This window comes from Trachurus japonicus, chromosome 1 (assembly GCF_045865225.1).
Source record: "Trachurus japonicus isolate A0001 chromosome 1, Traja_1.0".
In the NCBI taxonomy this organism is placed as follows: Eukaryota; Metazoa; Chordata; class Actinopteri; order Carangiformes; family Carangidae; genus Trachurus; species Trachurus japonicus.
Window position 1 is genome coordinate 2191251 of NC_140907.1, and position 21608 is coordinate 2212858.

At 41.2% G+C, this 21608-nt stretch overlaps 3 protein-coding genes across 4 annotated transcripts; all 3 read right to left on the reverse strand.

The window, feature by feature from the left end:
* Positions 1-185: 185 nt before the first annotated feature.
* Positions 186-4101, reverse strand: psmb3 (proteasome 20S subunit beta 3). The gene is made up of 6 exons (XM_085775109.1): positions 3994-4101; positions 2672-2856; positions 2015-2122; positions 1751-1928; positions 438-532; positions 186-350 (listed from the first exon to the last, which is right to left on the reverse strand). Exons 1-6 carry the CDS (start codon positions 3994-3996, stop codon positions 302-304), a joined length of 618 nt encoding a protein of 205 aa, XP_085631235.1. The 5' UTR covers positions 3997-4101; the 3' UTR covers positions 186-301.
* Positions 4102-4984: 883 nt separating this feature from the next.
* cwc25 (CWC25 spliceosome associated protein) lies at positions 4985-9267 on the reverse strand. Of its 2 annotated transcripts, none has more exons than XM_085775236.1 (9): positions 9120-9267; positions 8376-8551; positions 8043-8279; positions 7886-7955; positions 7256-7407; positions 7036-7108; positions 6750-6955; positions 5627-5794; positions 4985-5498 (listed from the first exon to the last, which is right to left on the reverse strand). In XM_085775236.1, the coding sequence occupies exons 1-9, from the start codon at positions 9135-9137 to the stop codon at positions 5387-5389; spliced, it is 1212 nt and encodes a 403-aa protein (XP_085631362.1). In that variant the 5' UTR covers positions 9138-9267; the 3' UTR covers positions 4985-5386. The 2 variants fall into 2 exon arrangements, with proteins under 2 accessions (XP_085631362.1, XP_085631432.1); XM_085775306.1 differs by having other exon boundaries at positions 8043-8269; positions 8369-8551.
* A 4405-nt stretch (positions 9268-13672) lies between these two features.
* sp6 (Sp6 transcription factor) lies at positions 13673-18908 on the reverse strand. Its single transcript, XM_085775397.1, has 2 exons — positions 18892-18908; positions 13673-14746 (listed from the first exon to the last, which is right to left on the reverse strand). Exon 2 carries the CDS (start codon positions 14633-14635, stop codon positions 13715-13717), a length of 921 nt encoding a protein of 306 aa, XP_085631523.1. The 5' UTR covers positions 14636-14746; positions 18892-18908; the 3' UTR covers positions 13673-13714.
* Positions 18909-21608: the final 2700 nt, after the last annotated feature.

The following is a 21608-nucleotide window of genomic DNA, read 5'->3' on the forward strand; positions in this document are numbered from 1 at the left end:
AACGAACCCACAGAGCTTGTAACTACCGCTCAGCTCTGTAACGAGGAGAGGCAGCCCATCTTGGGTCTTCTAACCCTCCTGCCATCACCTTCTTATATTAAATCCAGTTGCCACATGTCGGTTTGCTGCAGGCAGAGGTGGAAAGGAACGCAGCAGAGATTTTCTTAAACAAGACATGAATCAAGTTCAACGTTTAAACCTAAGTTTATTGAACAATATCAATAAGAAAAAAAAAGGAACAAGCATTGTTTATTATTTTTATACAAAATGTGTTGGTCGAGTGTGGGGAGAAACAGACGCTCTAATCCATCCTGGCCTTCAGGGTTCGTGTGGTGATCTTGTCTTTCTCACTGACAAAGAAAACAAAAGGCTGTCAGTCACTGAAAACCTGTTCCACCTAAACCTCTGCATGCCGCGCTTGTTATTACTCTACTTACATGACATGTACGACGACTCCCATGCCAGACACTGCGTCCCTGTCGACTGCGTTCAACATGGCCTGGGAGATGGTCTCAAACAGGTCATCGGGTTCCTGCGTAATCAAACAGGTTTCTCCAATTAAGTTAAGAATTTGAACTCATTTTAAACTTTAGATCACCTGTGGGCAGAATAACTGGCTGAAACAGTCATTCACCTCACTACTGTTCAGACAATCTATCTCCAATAAGTAGCCTCTTTGGCTCAAATGCCAAAAAAACAAAACAGTCAAAACAGATATACAGACTATAGAAACAATCCAATCTAACGTGCTTACTCTCAAGCCTCAAATTTAACCATATGGAAATTAAAAGTAGTTTCATTAAAATGTATGAATCTGGACCAGAAATGGCTTAAGAAAGACTGATATTTTTGAAGAGAACTGGTCGAAATGGCTCAGCTACGTGTCAAGTGTAAGACCTGATTTCATATAGATCACAAAGATAAGGACAAAGCCTTTAATAAGAAATGTTTTTTTCCCTATTCTCAAGAAGCATCTTTATATTTTAATGAAAGATGTGCTTATGTTTGACTACTCAATGAACAAATCCTCCCTTTGCCATGTTATGTTGTATGTTTTGTGGCCAATATGTGTATATTACTAACTGAAAATGAATAAAAAGTAAATACAATTTTTTTCAAAAAAAAGTATGAATCAGGGCAATATATATGTAAACTGGGACTAACAAGTTTACCACTCAGCAAACAAGTACAGTTCCGGGGGGGGGGGGGGTTCACACTAGGGGTCAACTGATGATCGTCATGTCCGACGGCTGATATTCTGCATTTTTATGACAAACAGCATTTGCCATTTATTTCACCGATAACCTATAAAATACATTTATTCTAAGACGCGCTCCTTTGAGCCAATCAACACCGTAGGGGAGAAGGAGAAGCAGACTGATGCTGTACAGTACACTTCAGTTTTTACTTTATTGATTTTATAAAAAATTCAGGGAGCTACTTATTTATTTATTTATTTATTTATTTATTTATTTATTTCAGTGAACTTCAATACTGCTGGATCAGCACTTTTTGTTTTAATTCACTGCTTGAAGGCATTTCAACCAAGATTTGTGTTGGAGTTTGTGTTATTCAGTCTAATCCCAGGTGTGTTACTCAACATTTTGACACCAGAATTTTCATTTTTACTGCAAATGTAGATCAGATTTAAATATTGGTTATTTGTTTCCTTGATTACTGATAAATTCTTGGTATCAGACCTGAAAAAACCGTATCGGTTAATCCCTAGTTCAGACTTCACACTACTTACCATGTCGGGTTCCCACAAAGATTCACACATGCCATACATCTGCTCTGAGCAGGTGCCGCTCACGACAAAGTCTTCTGTCACCATGGGGCAGCCAATCAAATCCAGGGAGCAGATGAAAGGCTCAAGGGTTTTGGGATCCAGTCCGGCGATCACCGGCTCAATGTAGTACGGCCCAAACCTGGAGAGTGGATCGCACGTTATATCAAGAGTTTTTCACCTTTGGTCCAAACACAAGTGGACACATTTAAAGCTGAGCTCACTCACCTCCTCTCATACAGCAGGTTGGACACCATACTCATGAAGGTCTTGGGCTTGATCTGACGGCCCTCCTTCAGCTCGTACAGGTTCAGTCTGAACTTCAGCCTCTGGGCTCTACACACAAGGCAGAGACATGCAGTTCATTCACCAAACAGAAGCTTCCTATTCATCACTGCTATTTCTGGAAGTATCTATTAAGACTTCTACTGTTAGCTGCTGTTGTTTTCTGAGAAGAGTAGGGTTGCAGCTTATTTTCATTATTGATTAATCTGCCTGTTATTTAAACGATTAATCGATTAGTTGTTTGCTCAATAAAATATTAAAAAATGTCAATCAGTTTTTCTCAAACCACATACTCAGTTTATTGTCATAAAGGAACAAAGAAACCAGAAATATTCACATTTAAGAAGATGAATCAGAGAATTTTGACTTTTTTTTCTCAAAAATAGTTGACGATTAATTTAATAATCGATTATTGTTTGATTAATCGATTAATTGCTGCAGCTCTAGAGAAAAGCATGTTGTAATGTTGAACTTTGGATGCAGACTTTAGTTTGTTGGTGTGTCACTATTAGATCTGAAGGTTGTCTGTCTTTTTGTTAAATGTAAATTATGGCCTGAACGAATGGAAGGACTTGAAAAAATTTTTTGCAGTACACTTACACTGTCTGAACATCGGTGGCGAGTCCAGCCAACCCAATGTACAGCCTGTCTCCCATGGGGAAGATCTTCTGGAAATCTGTGGTGACCATCTGAGCCTGGATGCCAAATCTCCGGTCTGCTGCTATCGCCACACAGTTCTTCCCTCGCATGGCCATGACGGCCCCTCCGTTATAAGACATAATAGACTGGACAGGATGGAAAGGAGAGATGCATCTCAGTCAGCGCTGAATCTTTCAAAGGTCAATTCATCGATTTGTTCACAGCAAAGTTCTCTGCAGTAGTTCTGATTAGCAATTCATTGACATATAATACTGTATATGTCAATAATATTTAAACGGATATTTAAATATTATTTAAATATCAGTTTGGACTCTGGGATATTGTAATAAGTACTTCTCTTGTAATAACTTATTGCTGGTTAATTAAGAAAAGAACAGACATGCACTGACAAGTGCTGTAATTCAAAGCCATGCTCTGAATGACAAGGAGCCACGACACTACAATAAGGACTTCAACAGGAGGCTGAATGTGAGATGCATGGAAAATAATACTGTAGACATGGGTGAAACATTTAAGCAGTCTAAGATATTGTCCACAAACTAACATAATGTGTAATGTTCATTACATCATAGGTAAAGAGGCATGATGGGGCATAATGTGATCGTGCATCAGTTATATAAAATAAGGCACACTGGAATTTATAAAAGAAACACTTGTAACATTAAAGGTGTTATGTACAAAGGAGCGTTAAATGCACACGTTTGTGAATAACGTTTAAGTGAAAAAGAAAACAGCATTAGTAACTTGTTTAAACTGTAGACAGCTAACTGTTAGCTGCTGATGAAGCTTCAGCTCATCATCATCATCAGGCTGACAGGGAAGCGATGCTGCTCACACAATGTTCACGTAGTTAATTTAACAGCAGCACCTGTTACACATGACTTCTTTAAACTAAATGTCCCGGAAGTGAATCCAGTAAGGTAAAGCTTTACTAAATGTACAAAATACAACGTTAGCTCATGCGCATGAGCACTTAGCTTTAAAGCTAACACCGGTCACAGTTAAACGTTATCATTCTGTATCATTAAGCTAAACATTACTTCAATTTACAGTAGTGAACTACATAAATCCTGCTCACTACCCAAACCTGACGTTAGACCAGTTTTCAGAGCATTTTATCTACGTTAACTTGATACTCAAGATGTGTTTGAGCTAACAACATTAGCTTAGCCGAGCTCCTGTAACTGTTAGCCTTTGTGGGTCGTTTTACACCATTCTGCACAACAAACTGTACAATGTGATCTACTGTATATCGGTCTTACCATTGTGGCGGTGTTGTTGTGTGTTTCTAACAGTGGGAACTTGCAAACTGTCCTTAGCTCCTGTGTGAACCGCCGCTAGCTTCCTACAGTGACTACACGATTTAGAAACACAGGAGCCAGTCTAACTTGATTTGACTACGTCATCGCTTGCCAAGCGGTGATTGGTCGGACGTACGTTAGTCAGAGCACAACGCCGCTGTCATTGGAGGACATGAGCGGGGTTGAAGGGCGCATGCATAGTTTGGTTGAGATGTGTTAAAGCGAAATCAAAACCGGGAGGTTTCTCAAAATTGCTCGAGGTGCGTTCACTGCTGCGCTGCCCAGCAGTCCAACCAACAGTCTGCTTTTGTCTCACATATCAGTTGTTTTTGTGCCAAGCAGGTAATACTGAAGAATGATGGTGAAACATCACCAAAGCTAATGGGCAACCTGCTCATACTGCTCCAACTGTCCACTAAACTAAATGAACAAGACAATGAATTTGGAAAGAAATTAAGTCCCGTCCTGACCAATTCTTTTGATGAGGTTTGAACTTCCTCTTGTGTAATATTGTACACTGTGTATATATCTGTCTTAAAAATTATATGAACAGTGTAATCTTTAATATATATATATATATTTTTTTTTTACATAAATGTCTAGTTTGTCTCTTCCTATATTTATTTTTTTACTCTTGCTTGTCTGCTGTAGAGTGAATTTCCCTCAAGTGGGATAAATGACGGTTTCTTATTTTATTTCTCTGATTTAAATGATCATCATCTTCACATCCTGATAAAACAAGCTGTTCTGTCACATCAGACCTGGTGTAGCCACACAGATTGATTTTATGTAACCTGGACATGTTTCTCTGTTTATGATAAGGATGGTGATGATTATTATGATGTGAATACTACTTGGTTTAGTTCATGCTTTGAGGTTTCTTTCATCAAGCAAAATACAAATGTGCCAACACAGGCTTGTTTTATGAGGAAAACAAACTAACTAACAAATATTGGAGCTCTGGAAATACTTTTATTCCCATTCCTACTCACAGGAGTACACTAAGTAACAAACATATTACAAAAAAACATTTGAGATAAAAGCAGGTCCTGTTGTATTGTAAAAAGAAAAATCATATACTGTACAGAGTTCAGATTATATGAACATTAAAGGGGCGCTGGTTGACCAGAAAACATCTAGAACCGATCAGCCATGACAGGCTGTTTATAGCTGTCTGAAATATAAATTATGTTCCCATTGTGGAAATTAGCTTTCAGAATAAAAGTCAAACAAATTCCCTGTTATCATTCCACTCGATCCATCCCACTGCCTCGATAGATAGGTCAGACAGATAGGTGAGTGGATAACAATTCTTTGCAGTGAGTTCATGCACAGTGTGCTACGTGTGTCGTCTTCATCTCCTCATGAAGTTGTCCATTGAGGCTGCCGTCCTCTGAATGGAGTGGATATTCCTCTTCACTCTGTCTTCTACGGAAGAGCTGGCGGCGCTCTCCAACTTCATGTTACTGAGAGAAAGAGAGAAAGGTGTGGTGTTACACGCATGAGATTTTAAAAGGAAAAGAAAGTGCATTAAAAACAGAACAAAAGACACGAGTCCTGAAAAGACACAACGGCCTGTTGCTCAGAAACTTACTGGATGAAGCCGGCATGGCGGTCGTGCTTGGCATTTTGTTCCCGCTGTCTCTCCTGCTCGTCCTGCCTCTTGTATCTCTTCACATTATCCTCCCTGTCCTCCTCCCTCTGCTTGGCCTCGTCCATCATCTCCCGCCTCTTACGCTCCAGGTCTTCTGCAGAGAGTTTCCTACACAAGACAGAAATTAAATGTGAAAAATGACTGAAATCGAGGAGTAGGAGTAGTATTACTTTTCAAACTACATTTTCTGATTCAAATAATCAAATTTAAATGGTCAGAACAGTACTGATTTTGCAAGTCGAGGAATTTAACTTTTGTTGTAGGGCCATGTTGTAGGTCTGGAGCGCTTCATCAGTCTATGATTACCGCCAGAATTTCAACAGCATTTAGAGACTTGGTGCTTGCTTGGTGGCTCATGCTCCAACACTTTAAATCTAGTTGGTAGATGAGACTGAGAAAGATTCCTGAAGGCGCCCAATATACAGAGGCTACAGTCCTCGCTGCAGCCGGTCCATATCGAATTCCAACTCGGGCGACCCTATGCTGCGTGTCATTCCTCCCCTCTCTCTGCCTCCCCATTTCCTGCCTTCACTGCGCTATCAATTAAAGGCAAAAAGTCCCCAAAAAATATACTATATAAAAGAAAGATTCCTGAAAATATGAATTTCAACCACACATGGACAGATGGAAGTAAAGTTTCAGGGGTGTATAGGGGAGGGGGGAGTTTGATAATTTAGTTTCTGCTCTTTTCTTATGTGCTAACTTAGGTTGATCACGTCCTTCATTTACATGCTTAGTTTTGTTCTGTTTTTTTATTTTATTGTGTGTATATGTATGTCACTATGGTGGGTCACATTATAGAAAATAAACTTACCAAAAAAATTCTAGTTATGGATGTATGGTTTTGAAAAAATTGAGCTATGATCGCGCAAACTACGCATATACCATGGCAGCAACATTATAGGAAATTAAACACTAACATTATAATAACAACAACACTATATGAATGGTATAACTCCCTATGATTGTAATGATTTGAATGCACACGCTGTATAATTCAGTACTGGATGTCATATTTGGCATGATCCTTGACTAGTGTATTGTATACACTGTCAACTCGTACTTAGACACGTTGTTCCTCTGTCTTTGGTAGCGCTCTCTCTGTGGGCTGGAACCTCTGGGCTCCACCTTCCTGTCGCTCCGGTGTGAGGAAGAGGAGGAGGAGTGATTGTCCCTGTGGTTCCTGTGAGGCGACCTGGAGCGGCTCCTCTCCCGGCGCCCTGAGTGATTAGAGGGAGCAGAGGAGTGGTGCTGTCTGCCGGCAGGGAGCTGAGAGGAGAAGAGAAAAAGGTTAGGGCACAATTATCAAACCATTCAAATGGAAGGTTGCGTCTGTGCTGCGTACTGACCAGTAGGCCGTAGCCTGGAACATGATGGGAACGAGACTTGTTGTCTGATGAGGAGTGATCTCGTGAATGTGAGCTGAAAACAGAGCAGAGACAGAAATAAAAGCAGAAAACAGTCATGAGTGGAAATCCCATTACAGACAACATGGTCCTTCAGCATGCATGTAGTTACACATAAGTCATTGTACGTTCCAGTTATTTCTTTAACAAATTCCTTCAATACCTGTGTTTCCTCTCGTCTTCCTCTTCTGAGCTCGAACTTGAACTCCTCCTCTTGTGCTTCTTCTCCTTCCTCCTCTCTTTGTCCCCTTTCTTCTCCTTTTTGTCCTTCTTCCTCTTCTTTTTCTTGTCCTTCTTGTCAAGATTCTGGCGCAGCTGTAACAAAAGCAAACATAAAAAAATAAATGATTGAGAGCTTCCATAATGAAATACAAAAAGATCATCTGAAAGGAAACTTTGTCTTAATCGATATACCAGTGGTTCACAACTTTTTTTTTGGCTCGTGATCCCATTTTGACATCACAAATTTCTGGCGACCCCGTGATAGCGGCTGTATTTTTATATGCTGCATTTTATTTGAACTCAATTTATATTTGAGAAAGTGAAAGTATAGAATACAGTTGTTTAAGATTGTATAAAGTGTTTTTAATCATAAATTAAAAAAAAAAAATAATAGTAAGTTAAATAAATATTTTTATCAGTAATTATTTTTTAATCAATTACTAGACATTTCAGGTGACCCCATTTGAATTCTTTGTGACCCTACGTGGGGTCCCGACCCCAAGGTTGAAAAACACTGCAATATACAGTTATTACAAATAACAACATTAATTCACATGAAAGTAGTTATTACCATTTCTTTGATTTTCTTCATCTTCACTGGGTTAGTCAGGACCTCCCTCTTCTTTTCTTCCTCACGTTTCCTTAAGAACACAAACAAAGTATCAGTTTATTTAGCACCACCACTGAAACATCATCCAGCAACAACCAGAAATCACACAGAGACTGACCTGATTTCAAAGAGCGGGTCCTCCCTGATCTTGGCAGCCAGGTCGAGGTTGGAGGCCGGGGTGGCGGGGTTGAAGATGGATCCGGGCAGGAGGCCGGTCTCAGCTGACGGACCGCTCTCTGGCTCCTCGTATTGGTCGGTAATCTGCTTGTCAATGGGACGTCCGAGGAGGTACTCGTCTCTGGACACCTGACCTGCGGGGCCCTGGTACATCCAGTCCAGCCGGTCGTCCTTCTTTCTGTCATCATCCCACAAATACAACATCACTCAGACACTATGCTTTTTCCTTTAACCAATACAACATCATTGTTGATGATGATGAGAGAGAACTAACTTGGCTATGGTACCGCTGTCCTCTGCATATCTGGTCATTTCTTCTCGGGCCCGTTCCTCTTTCAGCTCTTTCTGGAGCTCCTCAATCTTCTTGCGTTCAGCCTCATATTTCTGTTCAGCTTTCCAAACCCGCTCAATGTTTTTCATAGTCTGGGGATGCCAGCTCTTCTTCAGGTTCTGGTTGAAGACAAATGAAAACATCTTATCAAATCTGTCAGGGCTTAACACAGCACTCTGTATTTAGTACTCAGTAAAAGTGTGCACACATGTTGAATTTCCCTTTGGGGATTAATAAAGAAATCTTATCTTATTTTACAGAACAGATTAACACAACATCACTTTGATGTTTCCCTACCTGTTGGCAAAAGTTATGACCAAATAATATGACTATAACAATCTATTCAACACATTCAGAAGCAGAATATTTCAAAATACACCATTTCACACCTAGGTTCAGTCAGTTGTTAGTCTAACTGACTGGTTAGGTTAACAGGTAAAGTGACCTGGGTTGGCTGGTTACGTTAGTTGTAACTATCCGTGTAAAGTCTTGCTGAGATGAATTGCAGCCTTTTACAGTTCCCAATAGGTTCTGAGTCGAGTTGTGATGGCTATGTAGTAATGTAATCAATACAGAGACCAGTATCTTTATAACACCAATGTTATGTGTTGTGTGATTATGTGTGAGTGGTGTTTGTATTATCAGACTCTAATGCGCTTCATAATGGTTGAGACAGCTCGTTCTTACCAGGTCGCCTCCCCCCATCTTGAAAGATGAGTCGATTCAGTCCAACAAGAAGTAAAACTGGACAAACACTGGTTCTTTACCGATGAAGAGCGGAACAGTCCGAGTATGAAGCTAGCTAGCTAGCTAACGGAGCCTCTACGGCTTGTGTTTGAAGTACTTCCTGTTTTGTCTGATTCACTTTCCGGTTCCAGCTCATGGTGCCTTCGCGTGCCGGGTGTAAGCTCGGACATTTCATTTGCACCGCCGTGTAAAAGCAGTGACATGAGTCAACGTGACGCGGTAGGCTAGTGGTAATTGATAGAGAAATTACCAAGTAATGGTAAACTGTTGTAAACCATAATCTACATTTAACAATAACTCACTTAAAGTAGGCTATATTTTGCTATTTTTTTCTATATCAACTGATTAAGAAAAACTATGGGGCAAAAAAGAGAAAGGGATAGGCCTATGTCAATTTTTGCATTTTTGCATCTTTACTGTAATGAACCAGTTACAGTCTTAACAGCCCCTTAAGGACTCACATCAATATGTTGAAAACATATTGCACACATGCACACATACAAGCATAATATATAATTTATTCAAATGTAGCCTAAATAAGTAAAAAAACTTGACCGATATATCTTTCGTCCAACGGGTGCCTTCTTAAGTAGCCTATTGGTAATTTTTCAACTCAGAATGATATCAGAGAAGTTCCTCCTCAATATAAATAGCATTTACAATTCCAACTATCATGGAAATCTTATCACTGACTGGAAAACCTCATCACAGACGACATTTCTGTGAAACAGCAGCTGTAGAAGTAGAAGAAAAAAAGAATACACCTTTAACCTTTATTAGTGTAGATTCTGTATAGCTATTTACTGCAATATCTCTTTCTTTCTTTCTTTCTTTCTTTCTTACCACACTTTCTTTCTTTAGTATTTGCACTGTGTGTCTGTATGTGGGTGGGTGGGTGGGTGTGTGTGGGTGTGTATACTTGTACAGCTATACGAGACCAGTTTGAGTGTTAAACCACTAGAGTGAGGACATTTTGGGAAAGTGAGGACATTTTGGCCGGTCCTCACTTACTTAGGGGGCTGTTTGATGGTTAAGACTTTAGTTTAGACTAGGTTATAATTATGATGGTTTTGGATGGTTAAGGTTAGGGTAAGAGGCTAGGGAAAGCATTATGTCAGGGTTAGGGTTAGGGTTGAGTGTCCTCACAACAACTGCTGTACAAACGTGTGTGTGTGTGTGTGTGTGTGTGTGTGCGTGTGCGTGTCAGATGTTTTTGCAAAGTGTTGTCAGATTTTATTAAAGCAGAAGTAGTAAGCGGAATGTTTGTGTTACGTAATATAAGTCTTAAATAGTTATATCTTCCGACAGCAATCAATTATTGAGTGTTTGGTCTGAAACACGGGTCTGTCAGTCACTCTGCTCTGCTGTAAGCCGAGGAGAAAACTTTCCTTGTATCCTACAACCTTTATCCAATGAGGAGAGAGAACGGCATAAAGGGGCAGTCCTCTCTGTGTGTGCAGCCAAGGGATGCGTGTGAATGTGGTGACGTAGGGACGAGGGCGGGGACTGCTAACTCCATCGGCTGACAGGAAGTTAGCCAAAACAACCGGATCGCTTACTTCTGCTTTAAACTACAAAAAGAAAAGTCAAGGGGGGGTGTTTAGCTCAGTTGGTAGAGCCCCCGCCCCATGTGTTGAGGCCATAGTCCTCACTGCAGGCGGCCCTGGCTCGAATCCCGCATCGAGCGGCCCTATCCTGCGTGTCACCCCCCACCTCCCATTTCCTGTTTCTGTCTCTGTACATTAAAGGCAAAAAAAGCCCCAAAAAATATACTTTAAAAAATAGAAAAGTCGAGCTTTTTCCAGTGGCTCCTAAAGGCAACATTCTAAAACCATACAACCATTTTAATGATAGGCTATTAACATTTTAGCCACACACTGGTTTATCCTCTGTCTCATTTTAAAGTGTTCTAAAGGCAAGAAGAGTAAGAGAAAACTTCAGAGAAAAGCCAGGTGAAAATTGTTTAACAGAAATATATATATCTAATATCTTGTGACTGTAGCCTCATAGATACCTCTTATGTGATAGGCTGTCCAGATTCACTGACTGGAAACAAGTGGTGTATGAGTAATAATAATTTGTATGATGATGCCTTTGGGGAGTGCAAATTAATTTCACAAAATAATTAGGCCACTGTCTTTCTATTATGTTTCACTATAAATGTTAAACATGGACACATTATATATTTTTATTTAAAACAGGGCAATAATAGATCAAATACAAGTTATTACACCATGATATTTAACTTATTAAAAGTTTTTGAACTTTTTATTACATTTTTCTTACAGTCTCCACAACTAAAACATATACTACAACAATCACTTTAAAGAAAAAAAGTTGTCAATTTATTTCTACTGACCATAATAAAAGAAAATATAATGAATCTATCTATAATAACATCAACAAAGGATAGAATAAAATAAAAAATAATATAATAGTCAATATGTAATAATTGGCTGACCTTTCAAAAACTACTTTTTTATTTCTTATCTTCTATACATAAATACAGCAGTCATGTGAATCCAATAATGCAAGCTTCCTAACAGCCTAATATCTGTGATGGTTTACATACATCCTAATGGTGGGTTAAACTGTCAGCTCATACTGCTCTCTACAGAACTACTGATCGTACATTATTTATTATGAATGTTGGCTTTCCAAAACAATTTAACCTAAGTCATTTCTGATGCTTCTGTGATGTGTGTTGTTCAGCTCCTACGGTGCATGTTAATTCAACGGTTGTCATCATACAGCACATTTTGCTAAATGATTCAGTGTTGAGCATTAGAAAATGACAGTGTCTGACACAACACAGAGTTAATTAATAACGTGTGCTGAGAGATAAGGCTTTCACACACTGATGGTCATATAGGACGATGGCTCGATCCAACATGCAAACAGTTATCAAGCTGGATTTGGATGGAGAAGGAGTTGGATGAACCGTATGAAGCCACTCGATGAGGAACATCTGGAGAGTATTGGCAGGAGAATTATTTGCTTCCACAGGAGCCTGATCCTTGGATGCATGGATTTAAGGACAATTCAGATTATCATTTGTTCATTTGCGACACAAAAAACAATAATAAAAAAAAAAAACACCAGCATGACCAAATGCAGTGAACATTGTGGCAAACATTTGCCTATACACATCCAGCAGAAACAGAGCAACAGTAGCGATCATATGGAACTGTGCTTATGGCCTCCTAGTGAACGTAATATTAACTATCCTTTTTGCTTGGTTTGGTCTTCACTGGGTCCTCAATAACAGTAAGGTTGTGGGCTAGATCACTGAACAATGAGCTCAAGTATGCTAAAAGTGCAAGTGAGGGGTCCGTTGTCAGTTATCTACACAGTCGTTTGATTCACTGTTTTAAATATATGGACGAGTGCAGCTTTAAATTCTGTCATTGCCTATAGGCCACAGGATTAAACTGCCTTCTTTGACCGATGATGTAATGAAGTGCTGCTTTGTGCCGCAGGTTTCAGTCAACGGCAGCAGCCGGTCCTGACAGGGTGGATCTGTGGAGCGGTGTTTACGTCACATATGGCTGCTGTTATAAGCATGCCACAACAGAGCAAAGATTCATCTGTTTACACAGCATTTTCTCTCCATGGCCGACCTCTAATTCCTACCTGGTTGGAGCGCAGGCACAGTCTTTGGCTGCTGTGTGACCATTTTATATTTTCCCAGTTTCGCATCATCATGTTTGCATTGCTGTGTTACTGTATCAGATAACCTCACCACATTTTCACATTGTCTTCCTCCTAAATACTAACTTTTGTTGTGCATGGAATTCCCATTTTGTATATTATTATATTATATTAATTATATCATATTATATTATATTGTATTATATAATATTATATTATATTTTATTATCATGGATTATTGTGGAACACTTTGATGAATAATGTACCATTTTAATTACTTAGATACCATCACACCCACACCCAATTTAGTGGTGTGTATTGCCAAGCATCCAAACGGCTGCTGACCTTTAAAGAAAATTATAAAACGTTGCATCATATTCCAGTGTCTCATCACTTGTGGTGAGGAAAGGAAACGTCACCACCGTTTGCTCTCTCTCTGTTCAAAGAAAGCACGCCTCTGAGGATGCCCCCAACTCTTTCACTAACACGGTTGATTGATGTCATTGTAAACAAGTTAACAAGCCACCTTCAGTTGAACTTGAGCATTAGCAGCAATGGTCGTCTGGCAACAAGCAGCAGCTTCAGCTCAGTTGTCCCCTTAGCCACCTTTCACCGTTAGTAAACACAGAATAAAGTTTTATCCGCGCTAGTTAAATTCATGTTTTTTTCTGTGTTATGACATGTACAGTATGTTGTCACTGGGTTATCCCAGCTGATTAATTCACAGGACCACAGACGTGTAGGCTACTTCCATCCAGCTTTCATCAGTGAAAACTTTGTCCAGAGTTGTCTTCTTTTCTCTGTCCTGTAATAAAACTGCATCAGCCTTCTGACAGACAGAGAGAGCAGAGCAGATGATAAACCTCCAGTGAATGATGATGAAATTAGCCGGACTGCCCCGTCACGCTGGAGACAGAGGGGTCCGTCTCACATTTCAGCTTCAGCTGCGGCTCTGTGGTGTCGGACACATTTGAAGATGACTGAGTGGGTGTGGTCGCATCAAAGCCTTTATCCATCCTGCCGTCTCCGTTCACCCTCTCCTCCGCGTGGCCCGGCGGGGACTCGTGCGTGCGCATGTGCTTGGCCAGGTGGTCGTTGCGCATGAAAACTCTTGGGCACAGCGCGCAGCTGAACTTCTTGGCCCCGGTGTGCGTCTGCAGGTGGCGTTGCAGTTCGTCGGAGCGCGTGAACCTCTTCCCACAGAAGAGCCAGTTGCAGACGAACGGCCGGTCCCCGCTGTGCCAGCGGAGGTGCGCCTTCAAGTGGGAGGTTTTGGCGTAGGCTTTGCCGCAGCCGGGGATGTGGCAGTTGTGCATGTGCTTCCTCCTGCTGTCGTCGGTGCTCTGCCCCAGCTGTTCAGCGTGGACGCAGTTGGGGCAGCGGCACACGGCCTGGCCCGCGCCTCTGGAAGAGGAGCGGCGCTGGGGCTTGGGCCGGACCGAGACCGACGTCTCCTGCGGTTCCTCCAGGGAGAACGGTTCTTGCTGCAGCATCTCGGGGGCCAGGGGCTCCATCTTGAAGCCGTCCTGAGGGAAGAGGTGTGATGAATGTGTAGCGGGAGCGTGCTGAGCCGGAGGCAGGGAGCAGAGTTGTGGGTCAGACCCGTAGGGCCCTAAGGAGGGCTGCAACCCCATGGAGCCCCCTGGATTCACCGAGGGCAAGCCCACACTCTGACCTGTCTGCAGGTCTATCCAGCTCCCTGGCTGGACGTCTCTGTGGAGGTCCCACCAGGGGGGGATGTTCATGTCTTCTGAGCTGCCACTAGGTGGTGCTGTCCGTAACCAGGGCTCGTAAGGGTGGGCCATGTGAGCAGCTGGTGCAGGTGCAGGATTCTGGACTGACAAAGTGTTGTTCACTGTCTTCTGGGTAAGGCCGAGGAGACTAGCACATGCTGGGATGGTGACACGTTGAAAAACCTGCAGAAAGAAGGAATAGAAAACATAGTTACCACTTCAGATCTCTCTTATCTCTCTCTCTCAGCTAGTCTGCAGTGACACTGAAACACACCTAACAGCTCTGAAGTCTTGACGTCATTTTTCTCAGACTGAAAGACTGTGAAACCGCTCTACTCCCGGCCTAAATCCTCCTGTCTACAACATTTAAATAACCAACCCCAAGCACACCCCCTACATCGCCATGGATACTGCAGTTCTCACGCTGCGTGGCCGTGGAGGCAGAGGAGAGGGGGAGACTAGACGTGTCCAGGCAGAAGCCTGCCACATGCATCCGCTGCCAGGTACTTCCCATGGAGGACAGTCAAAGACAAGAGCAAAGAAAACAACATCATCGGCTCCGTGCGGAGGCAAGAGGAGCAGTGGGGGGGGGGGAGATAAATGCTTGGCGAGGCGGGGGGAGGGCCCAACCAGAGGGGGAGTGTTGACAGGAGAGTAGTTTGGTGAAGGAAGAAGTTCCAGGGAGGTATGGCTGCAGGCCAAAGTCTATTTGTTCGTCTCTGAGGTTTGCGGAGATGAAACCTGGCAGACAGGAGAACCAGTTTTTATGAATCACACATGATTTACAACAACAGCCCTCCAGGCAAGTTGCAAAAGGAGCCCCGTAAAACGCCCCGCCTCTTCCACACTGGCGGCAGAAAAGCATCAACAGTTGCAGACTGACGGCATTCAGGAGCATGAGAACGGATGTCCAACAATAACACGTGAACAATTACAATCCCTGTTTATAATTACGGGCACACGCTCCGAAACATCATCTTGTCTCCAGCACACTCCAGGTGTGTTCAGTTGGTGTGCGCACACCTCACCACCATCAGTGGGCCATCCCACCAGGGGGGGGTGGGTTCTATAGGTACACACGAGGCTTGTTAAAGCTCAACAAGTCTGTAGAAGTTCACCGGCCCACGAGACGAGCGCCTGACTCCGAAACATGTCCTAGCACCAAACAATCCTGTTGACTTCCACTACACCTCCATCTCCTGAACATCTGCAATTATCTTTACAGCAGGAAACAGTAAACTAGTCTGAAGCTTCGGAGACCGGAATCTTAAGTCTTGAGATCACTCGATGTGTTACTTGACATAGCAAACTGCACAAAGCAGCGACAGGTCAAGTGCGGGGGTTTACAGCCTGTCTGATAAGTAGATCCATCAGAAGCAGGCAGAGTTTTGCATGTGGCTTCGCTTGGCAGTTTGTTAACACGGCCGAATCAACAGGGTTCACATGTTGCTCCTCAAAGCTTCCCAGTCACAATGAAATCGTAAAGCAATTAGTTTGAAATTCTCTAATGAAAGGTCTGGTGTTAAAGGTCAAGCTGATTTATTTCATGTCGGCCTGGAGCCAGAACTTCTGCTCTGTAATCTTTTGGGAATGTGACTCAGGCACACAGCAGAGTGCCCCCCCCCCCAACTCCGCTTGTACTGACACAACCGTAAACAAACTAAGACAGCAGCATCCTCTTCTATTTGCTAAAGCGCTCGGAGCGTTTGGAGCTCCGAAGGGAAACAGCTGGCACAGAGGCCCCCCCCCCCAACCTGGGAGGAGCAGGATGGTACAGAGCAATGACAGAGTTGTGGTCATAAAACCTGCCCGACCAAGACCCGGCAAAGCCCCCGCTTTACAAGTCTGCAATCATGAAGATGCGCAGAGAGGCAGCGATGAGGAAGGAAGACCTTTGTGGGGGATTTTTTTTTAAAGCAAAACAATATGTAGCATATGAGTTTTGTTTTCCTGGGGGGGGTTAAGTTCAATAATCCAATATTTCTACATTTTGAAACCTACTATTCTTTTCCAACAGAAGCTCTCTTATGAAATACATTTCAAAGTCCATTTTCCAGTCTGATTTACAGGCAGGGCCGTGGTATAGGGGAGAAAGGTGATGATAATTCTAGGGGCCCAGCGCCCAGTGGGGCCCACAAAAAACCCCAGTATAGTCTAACTCTAATCTTTGTATGACTGAATTATTCTGCATAAGACCCTGACTAATACACATAGTAATGCTGCATTAGCATCAAAACAAAGTAGGCTAAATAAAAAATTATAATACATACGAAGTCTACGAAAAAAAGTGGAAAAGTCAGGGGCCCACTTTAGTATTCTTTCAGGGGGCTCATAATTCCTAGCAACGGCCCTGTTTACGGGTCCAGTTACAGTAAATCTTCAGTGTGTCCACCACAAGTCTCCCATCTTGTCTCATTTCATCCCAGACAATGACAACAGACATGCTGACTGTCTGTGGACACTGTAAACAAGCCAGTTTGGGATAAATGGCATTTACAAGTAGTTTGTTTGACCCTGCTCCAAGTACAGAGTGGGTGGAGTGGAACTCATCAGTTCAGTGGGGGTCAGGTCAGATGTCAGCGGCGAGCTTCAAAGACTCTTCTGTTAAAATCGAAACTTTCTGACCTTCATTTTAACCGTTATAATAAAGAAGACTGAGCGTGACTTTGCATTTATAATGTGCTACAACGGGATTTAATCACCTGAGGGATGGTTTAGCTTCAAGATAGAGACCTAGAGGGCTTCTGACTCTAAACGATTTCTCTGCTCTTTAACTCTGCTCTTTGACTGAGATCAAGTGCAGAGATAGGGAGGTTATGGGTGACAGCTTTACATCCTCAGTGATTTAGGAATGTCTGTGAGATGCTGATTCAGACACAATTGTGTGGAATGCCTCCTCCGCTGCATACTTCTCTATAATTTATACTACAGTTCCCGTGGCAGCAGCTTTTATGAACATTTTTATCCTTCCCTGTCGTCTGTGTGTGGACAGAGTGCAGACATGTATCCATCTCATGTGTCGTTTACACTGTTCCCATAATCTGCCGTTGTATTTAAAGTTTCAGTTTGTTAATGCAGACTTTTTTAAAATAAAAAATGCACAAAATAATCACAGTGACCGGTTACACTAACACATCTGAATTCAATTTAATGTGTTATTGTCATTTTAATGGTCAGAGGGATTTAATATCAACCAGAGTCAGATGTACAAAATGTGTCTCCTTTTTTAAAATGTTGAAATACACTTAATCTTTACAGTGCGCGCACACACTGGCAGACGTGTGAATGAAATCATACATAAATTATGAATTATAGCTATATGAAAATTAAACAAAGTCAATAATTAAACCAAACCTTAACCAACTGAGTACATTATTTCTATATATTTATTGGTTCAAATAGTTCCCTTAATTTTTTTTTTTTATGTGGGTATTGATTGACCTACTGTAGGTTTATTCTATTTCTTCTACTGCTGGTCATCCTGTGTATCCTAACAACAGCTGAGTTTATTCAGTGCTGATCATGCTGACATTTCCAATGAAATCATATCAATCAAGACACATTCATTTAATTGAAATTATCAAATTGTATAAAGTGCATTTTTTATTGTCATAAATCAGCAATCTGTCACTGTGCTATAGGCTACTTGTACAATTATCTCTTATCTTATACTTGGGACTGGAAAATCTTTCATCTGTACTCCTCTGGAAGTCTCCGAGGTTTGTTCTTATAGGGAGCGTGAAATACTTTCAGTATTCCTAACCTAATTCCCACACTGGAAACTGACTAAACTAACAGAATGAATCATTTTCATCAGGTTAACCACCACCACCACCACACACACAATTTATTATGACTTAAATGAGATATTATTTACAGTAAAGTAAGATGTTAAGAAAAGAGAAACTGTAAATGAAAGTTCACATCCCACTGAGACTGACTTCCCACACACGCAGATCAACAGCAAACTCTCAGTTCAACATAATCCAGACTGATATTTAGCTATATAGTTGTTAATAAACCTGAACTTTATATCCAGGTGGGGCCGTTGAATATTAACTTTTTTTTTTTTTTTTTAAAAGACGCCTATTAGCTACAGTGTTTTTATTCTTTTGTGATTTTTAAAATATGACTTCAAGTTAAGACTCCAAGTTTGAATAGCCCCTATGTCGTAGGAAAATGTTCTGTTTACTGCTGTTTAAAGCCACATGGCGCGTGTGTAGTTTATAGATGACAGAGTTTCTGATCATGTTGAGTGTTTGATCTATGATACCGCAGCTAACACTGACAGTTGGCGGCAGTGATGGCAAATGAAAATCCTGACTTACCTGTTCTGTCTCGGAGCCGCTGCTGCTGCTGTTGCTGCTGTTACTTAGTTTCTGCAGTGCGGGACAGAGACATGGAGAGTTGGAGCTCGGCACCGCTGCTTTTTTTTCCTTTCTTAGAAAAATGCCCACAGCAAAAATAATATCCTCATCGTAGTTCATCTGATCTCGTCCATCGCAGACGGTCCAGGTGAGTGAGGCGCACAGGTAAGCAGCGTCCTGAGCAGTGACGCTCTCTGTGATAGGCTTTGCGCCTTCACTCCGTCCAGGCTCCGCCCCCCGCTGCTCCGGAGTCTTCCCCCTTTGGAGATGAGCCTATCTATCTATCTATCTATCTATCTATCTATCTATCTATCTATCTATCTATCTATCTATCTATCTATCTATCTATCTATCTATCTATCTATCTATCTATCTATCTATCTATCTATCTATCTATCTATTTTCAAGACCCTTACTAGTGCTCATAATAATCATTTGGCTTGGTATTACATTGCATTACATTATTCCTCAGCAAAAAAAGAAAAAAAAAAGAAAATTTTGTATAAAATCTAAAAATATAATTGAAAAAAAAAAGTTTAGATTGAACAGAAGAAGCTGTTGAAGTCTCCTCCCACTGTTGACTCTGATGACACCAAGTTGTTCAGATGGTTATGAATATTACAATTATAATTACCTTAAAGTTATTGAATTACATTACATCTATCTATCTATCTATCTATCTATCTAGATAGATAGATAGATAGATAGATAGATAGATAGATAGATAGATAGATAGATAGATAGATAGATAGCAGTATTGGCCTTTCAGTTTCAGCTAGTGTTGTAGTCAAGACCACTTAAAGCAGAAGTAAGCGGAATTTTTGTGTCAATATAAGTCTTAAATAGTTCTATCTTCCGACAGCAATCACTTATATAGAGTGTTTGGTCTGTCAGTCACTCTGCTCTGCTGTAAGCCGAGGAGAAAACTTTCCTTGTATCCTACAACCTTTATCCAATGAGGAGAGAGAACGGCATAAAGGGGCGGTCCTCTCTGTGTGTGCAGCCAAGGGATGCGCGTGAATGTGGTGACGTAGGGACGAGGGCGGGGACTGCTAACTCCATCGGCTGACAGGAAGTTAGCCAAAACCACCGGATCGCTTACTTCTGCTTTAACCTGAGACCAAGACCAAAACCAAGACAAGACAAAGACTTTGAGGGGGTCGAGACCGTGTCAAGACCAAACCAATGCAAGACCATTTTCAAGACCCTTACCAGTGCTCATAATAATCATTTGGCTTGGTATTATATTGCATTACATTATTCCTCAGCTAAAAAGAAAAGATAATTTTGTATAAATCTAAAAATATAATTGATGTAAAAAAAAAAAGTTTAGATTGAACAGAAGAAGCTGTTGACTCTGATGACACCAAGTTGTTCAGATGGTTATGGATACTACAATTATAATTACCTTAAAGTTATTGAATACATTACATAAACCAAAAAGTGACGAGAAACGAGTCCAGCTCGACCAAGACCGAGTAAAAATGTAGTCGATTCCTAAACAAGAGACCTTGAAAATGTAGACCGGTCTTGAGTAGGCCTACTACAACACTAGTTTCAGCTATTATAATAAGACACTGTATATATATGCTCATAATATTTGGATTTTAAGTTCATAGTATCATCCCAGGTGTGTTGTATGAGGTTCCTTAACTGAGATGTGCAGCTGATCACTTAGCTATATTTTTTTATTTTCTTATTTTTAACTTTCACTACTGTCATTTTCCTGACCTGATGGCAGGCTGATGTGCGCTCCTGTCGAAATGAACGGAACAAAAACTAAAATAATGTGTGCAGGCCTATGATTTTTTTTGCTGGGATCATGACTGAGCTTGAGGACAGTGTTTGGACAAATACAAGTGGATTCAGCAAACATTACTTATCACAGCTTATGTGCATAACAGTAACTAATAGTTTAAAGTAAAAAAATATTAACGGCCACTTGCTGTCTTCTCACAGATTTACTGCACTTCACCCACGAAGGAAAATAGTCTAAAAATCAACACTTTTCCGTTTTTTCTTGTTCTTCTTAGTCTAAAAAACTGTCTGCTTAGCAGTGCTGCTCTAATATCTAAATGTGGAACACATCTATTAGAGATTAGGAACACATCATGATACCTTAAGTCACACTTTTTATAGAATTAAAGAGACCAAATTCAGATACTTTTTTTATTCTGTAGAGCAGTGATGCAGGAACCTAATGGGTTTGGTGACTGCAGCCTGTGAATCACATGGCTGAGACCTGAAAATCCTTTGATTGCGGACACTCCTGAGAGGTGGTTAAAACGCGTGCACAATATACAAATGTGAATATCTTACTTGGTAGAAAACAACCTCGGTGTGCAGCAGTTTATCAAACGACGTGGAGCCTTTAGAGGAGCAGCCTGTGTGTAAATCACATGTTTAAAAGGACTGATTGATTGATCTGCTGTAAAAGACTCATATTGGATGATTCCCAGCTTGTGAGTGCATATCATGCATTTAATAGTTTATCTTCCTTTGAGGCTTTTTTTTTTTTATTTTGCCCGTGTGCTGAGTTAATTCCTTTCCTGTTGCAGCATGTTGGTAGAGCAGCTTCAAATCAACTGACAAACAGGCCACAGACAGGCCGGCGGGAAGTCACTTCCTACAGTATACCCTCTCTGCTCCTTCTTGCCCTGAAACAGCACTTTAGAAAT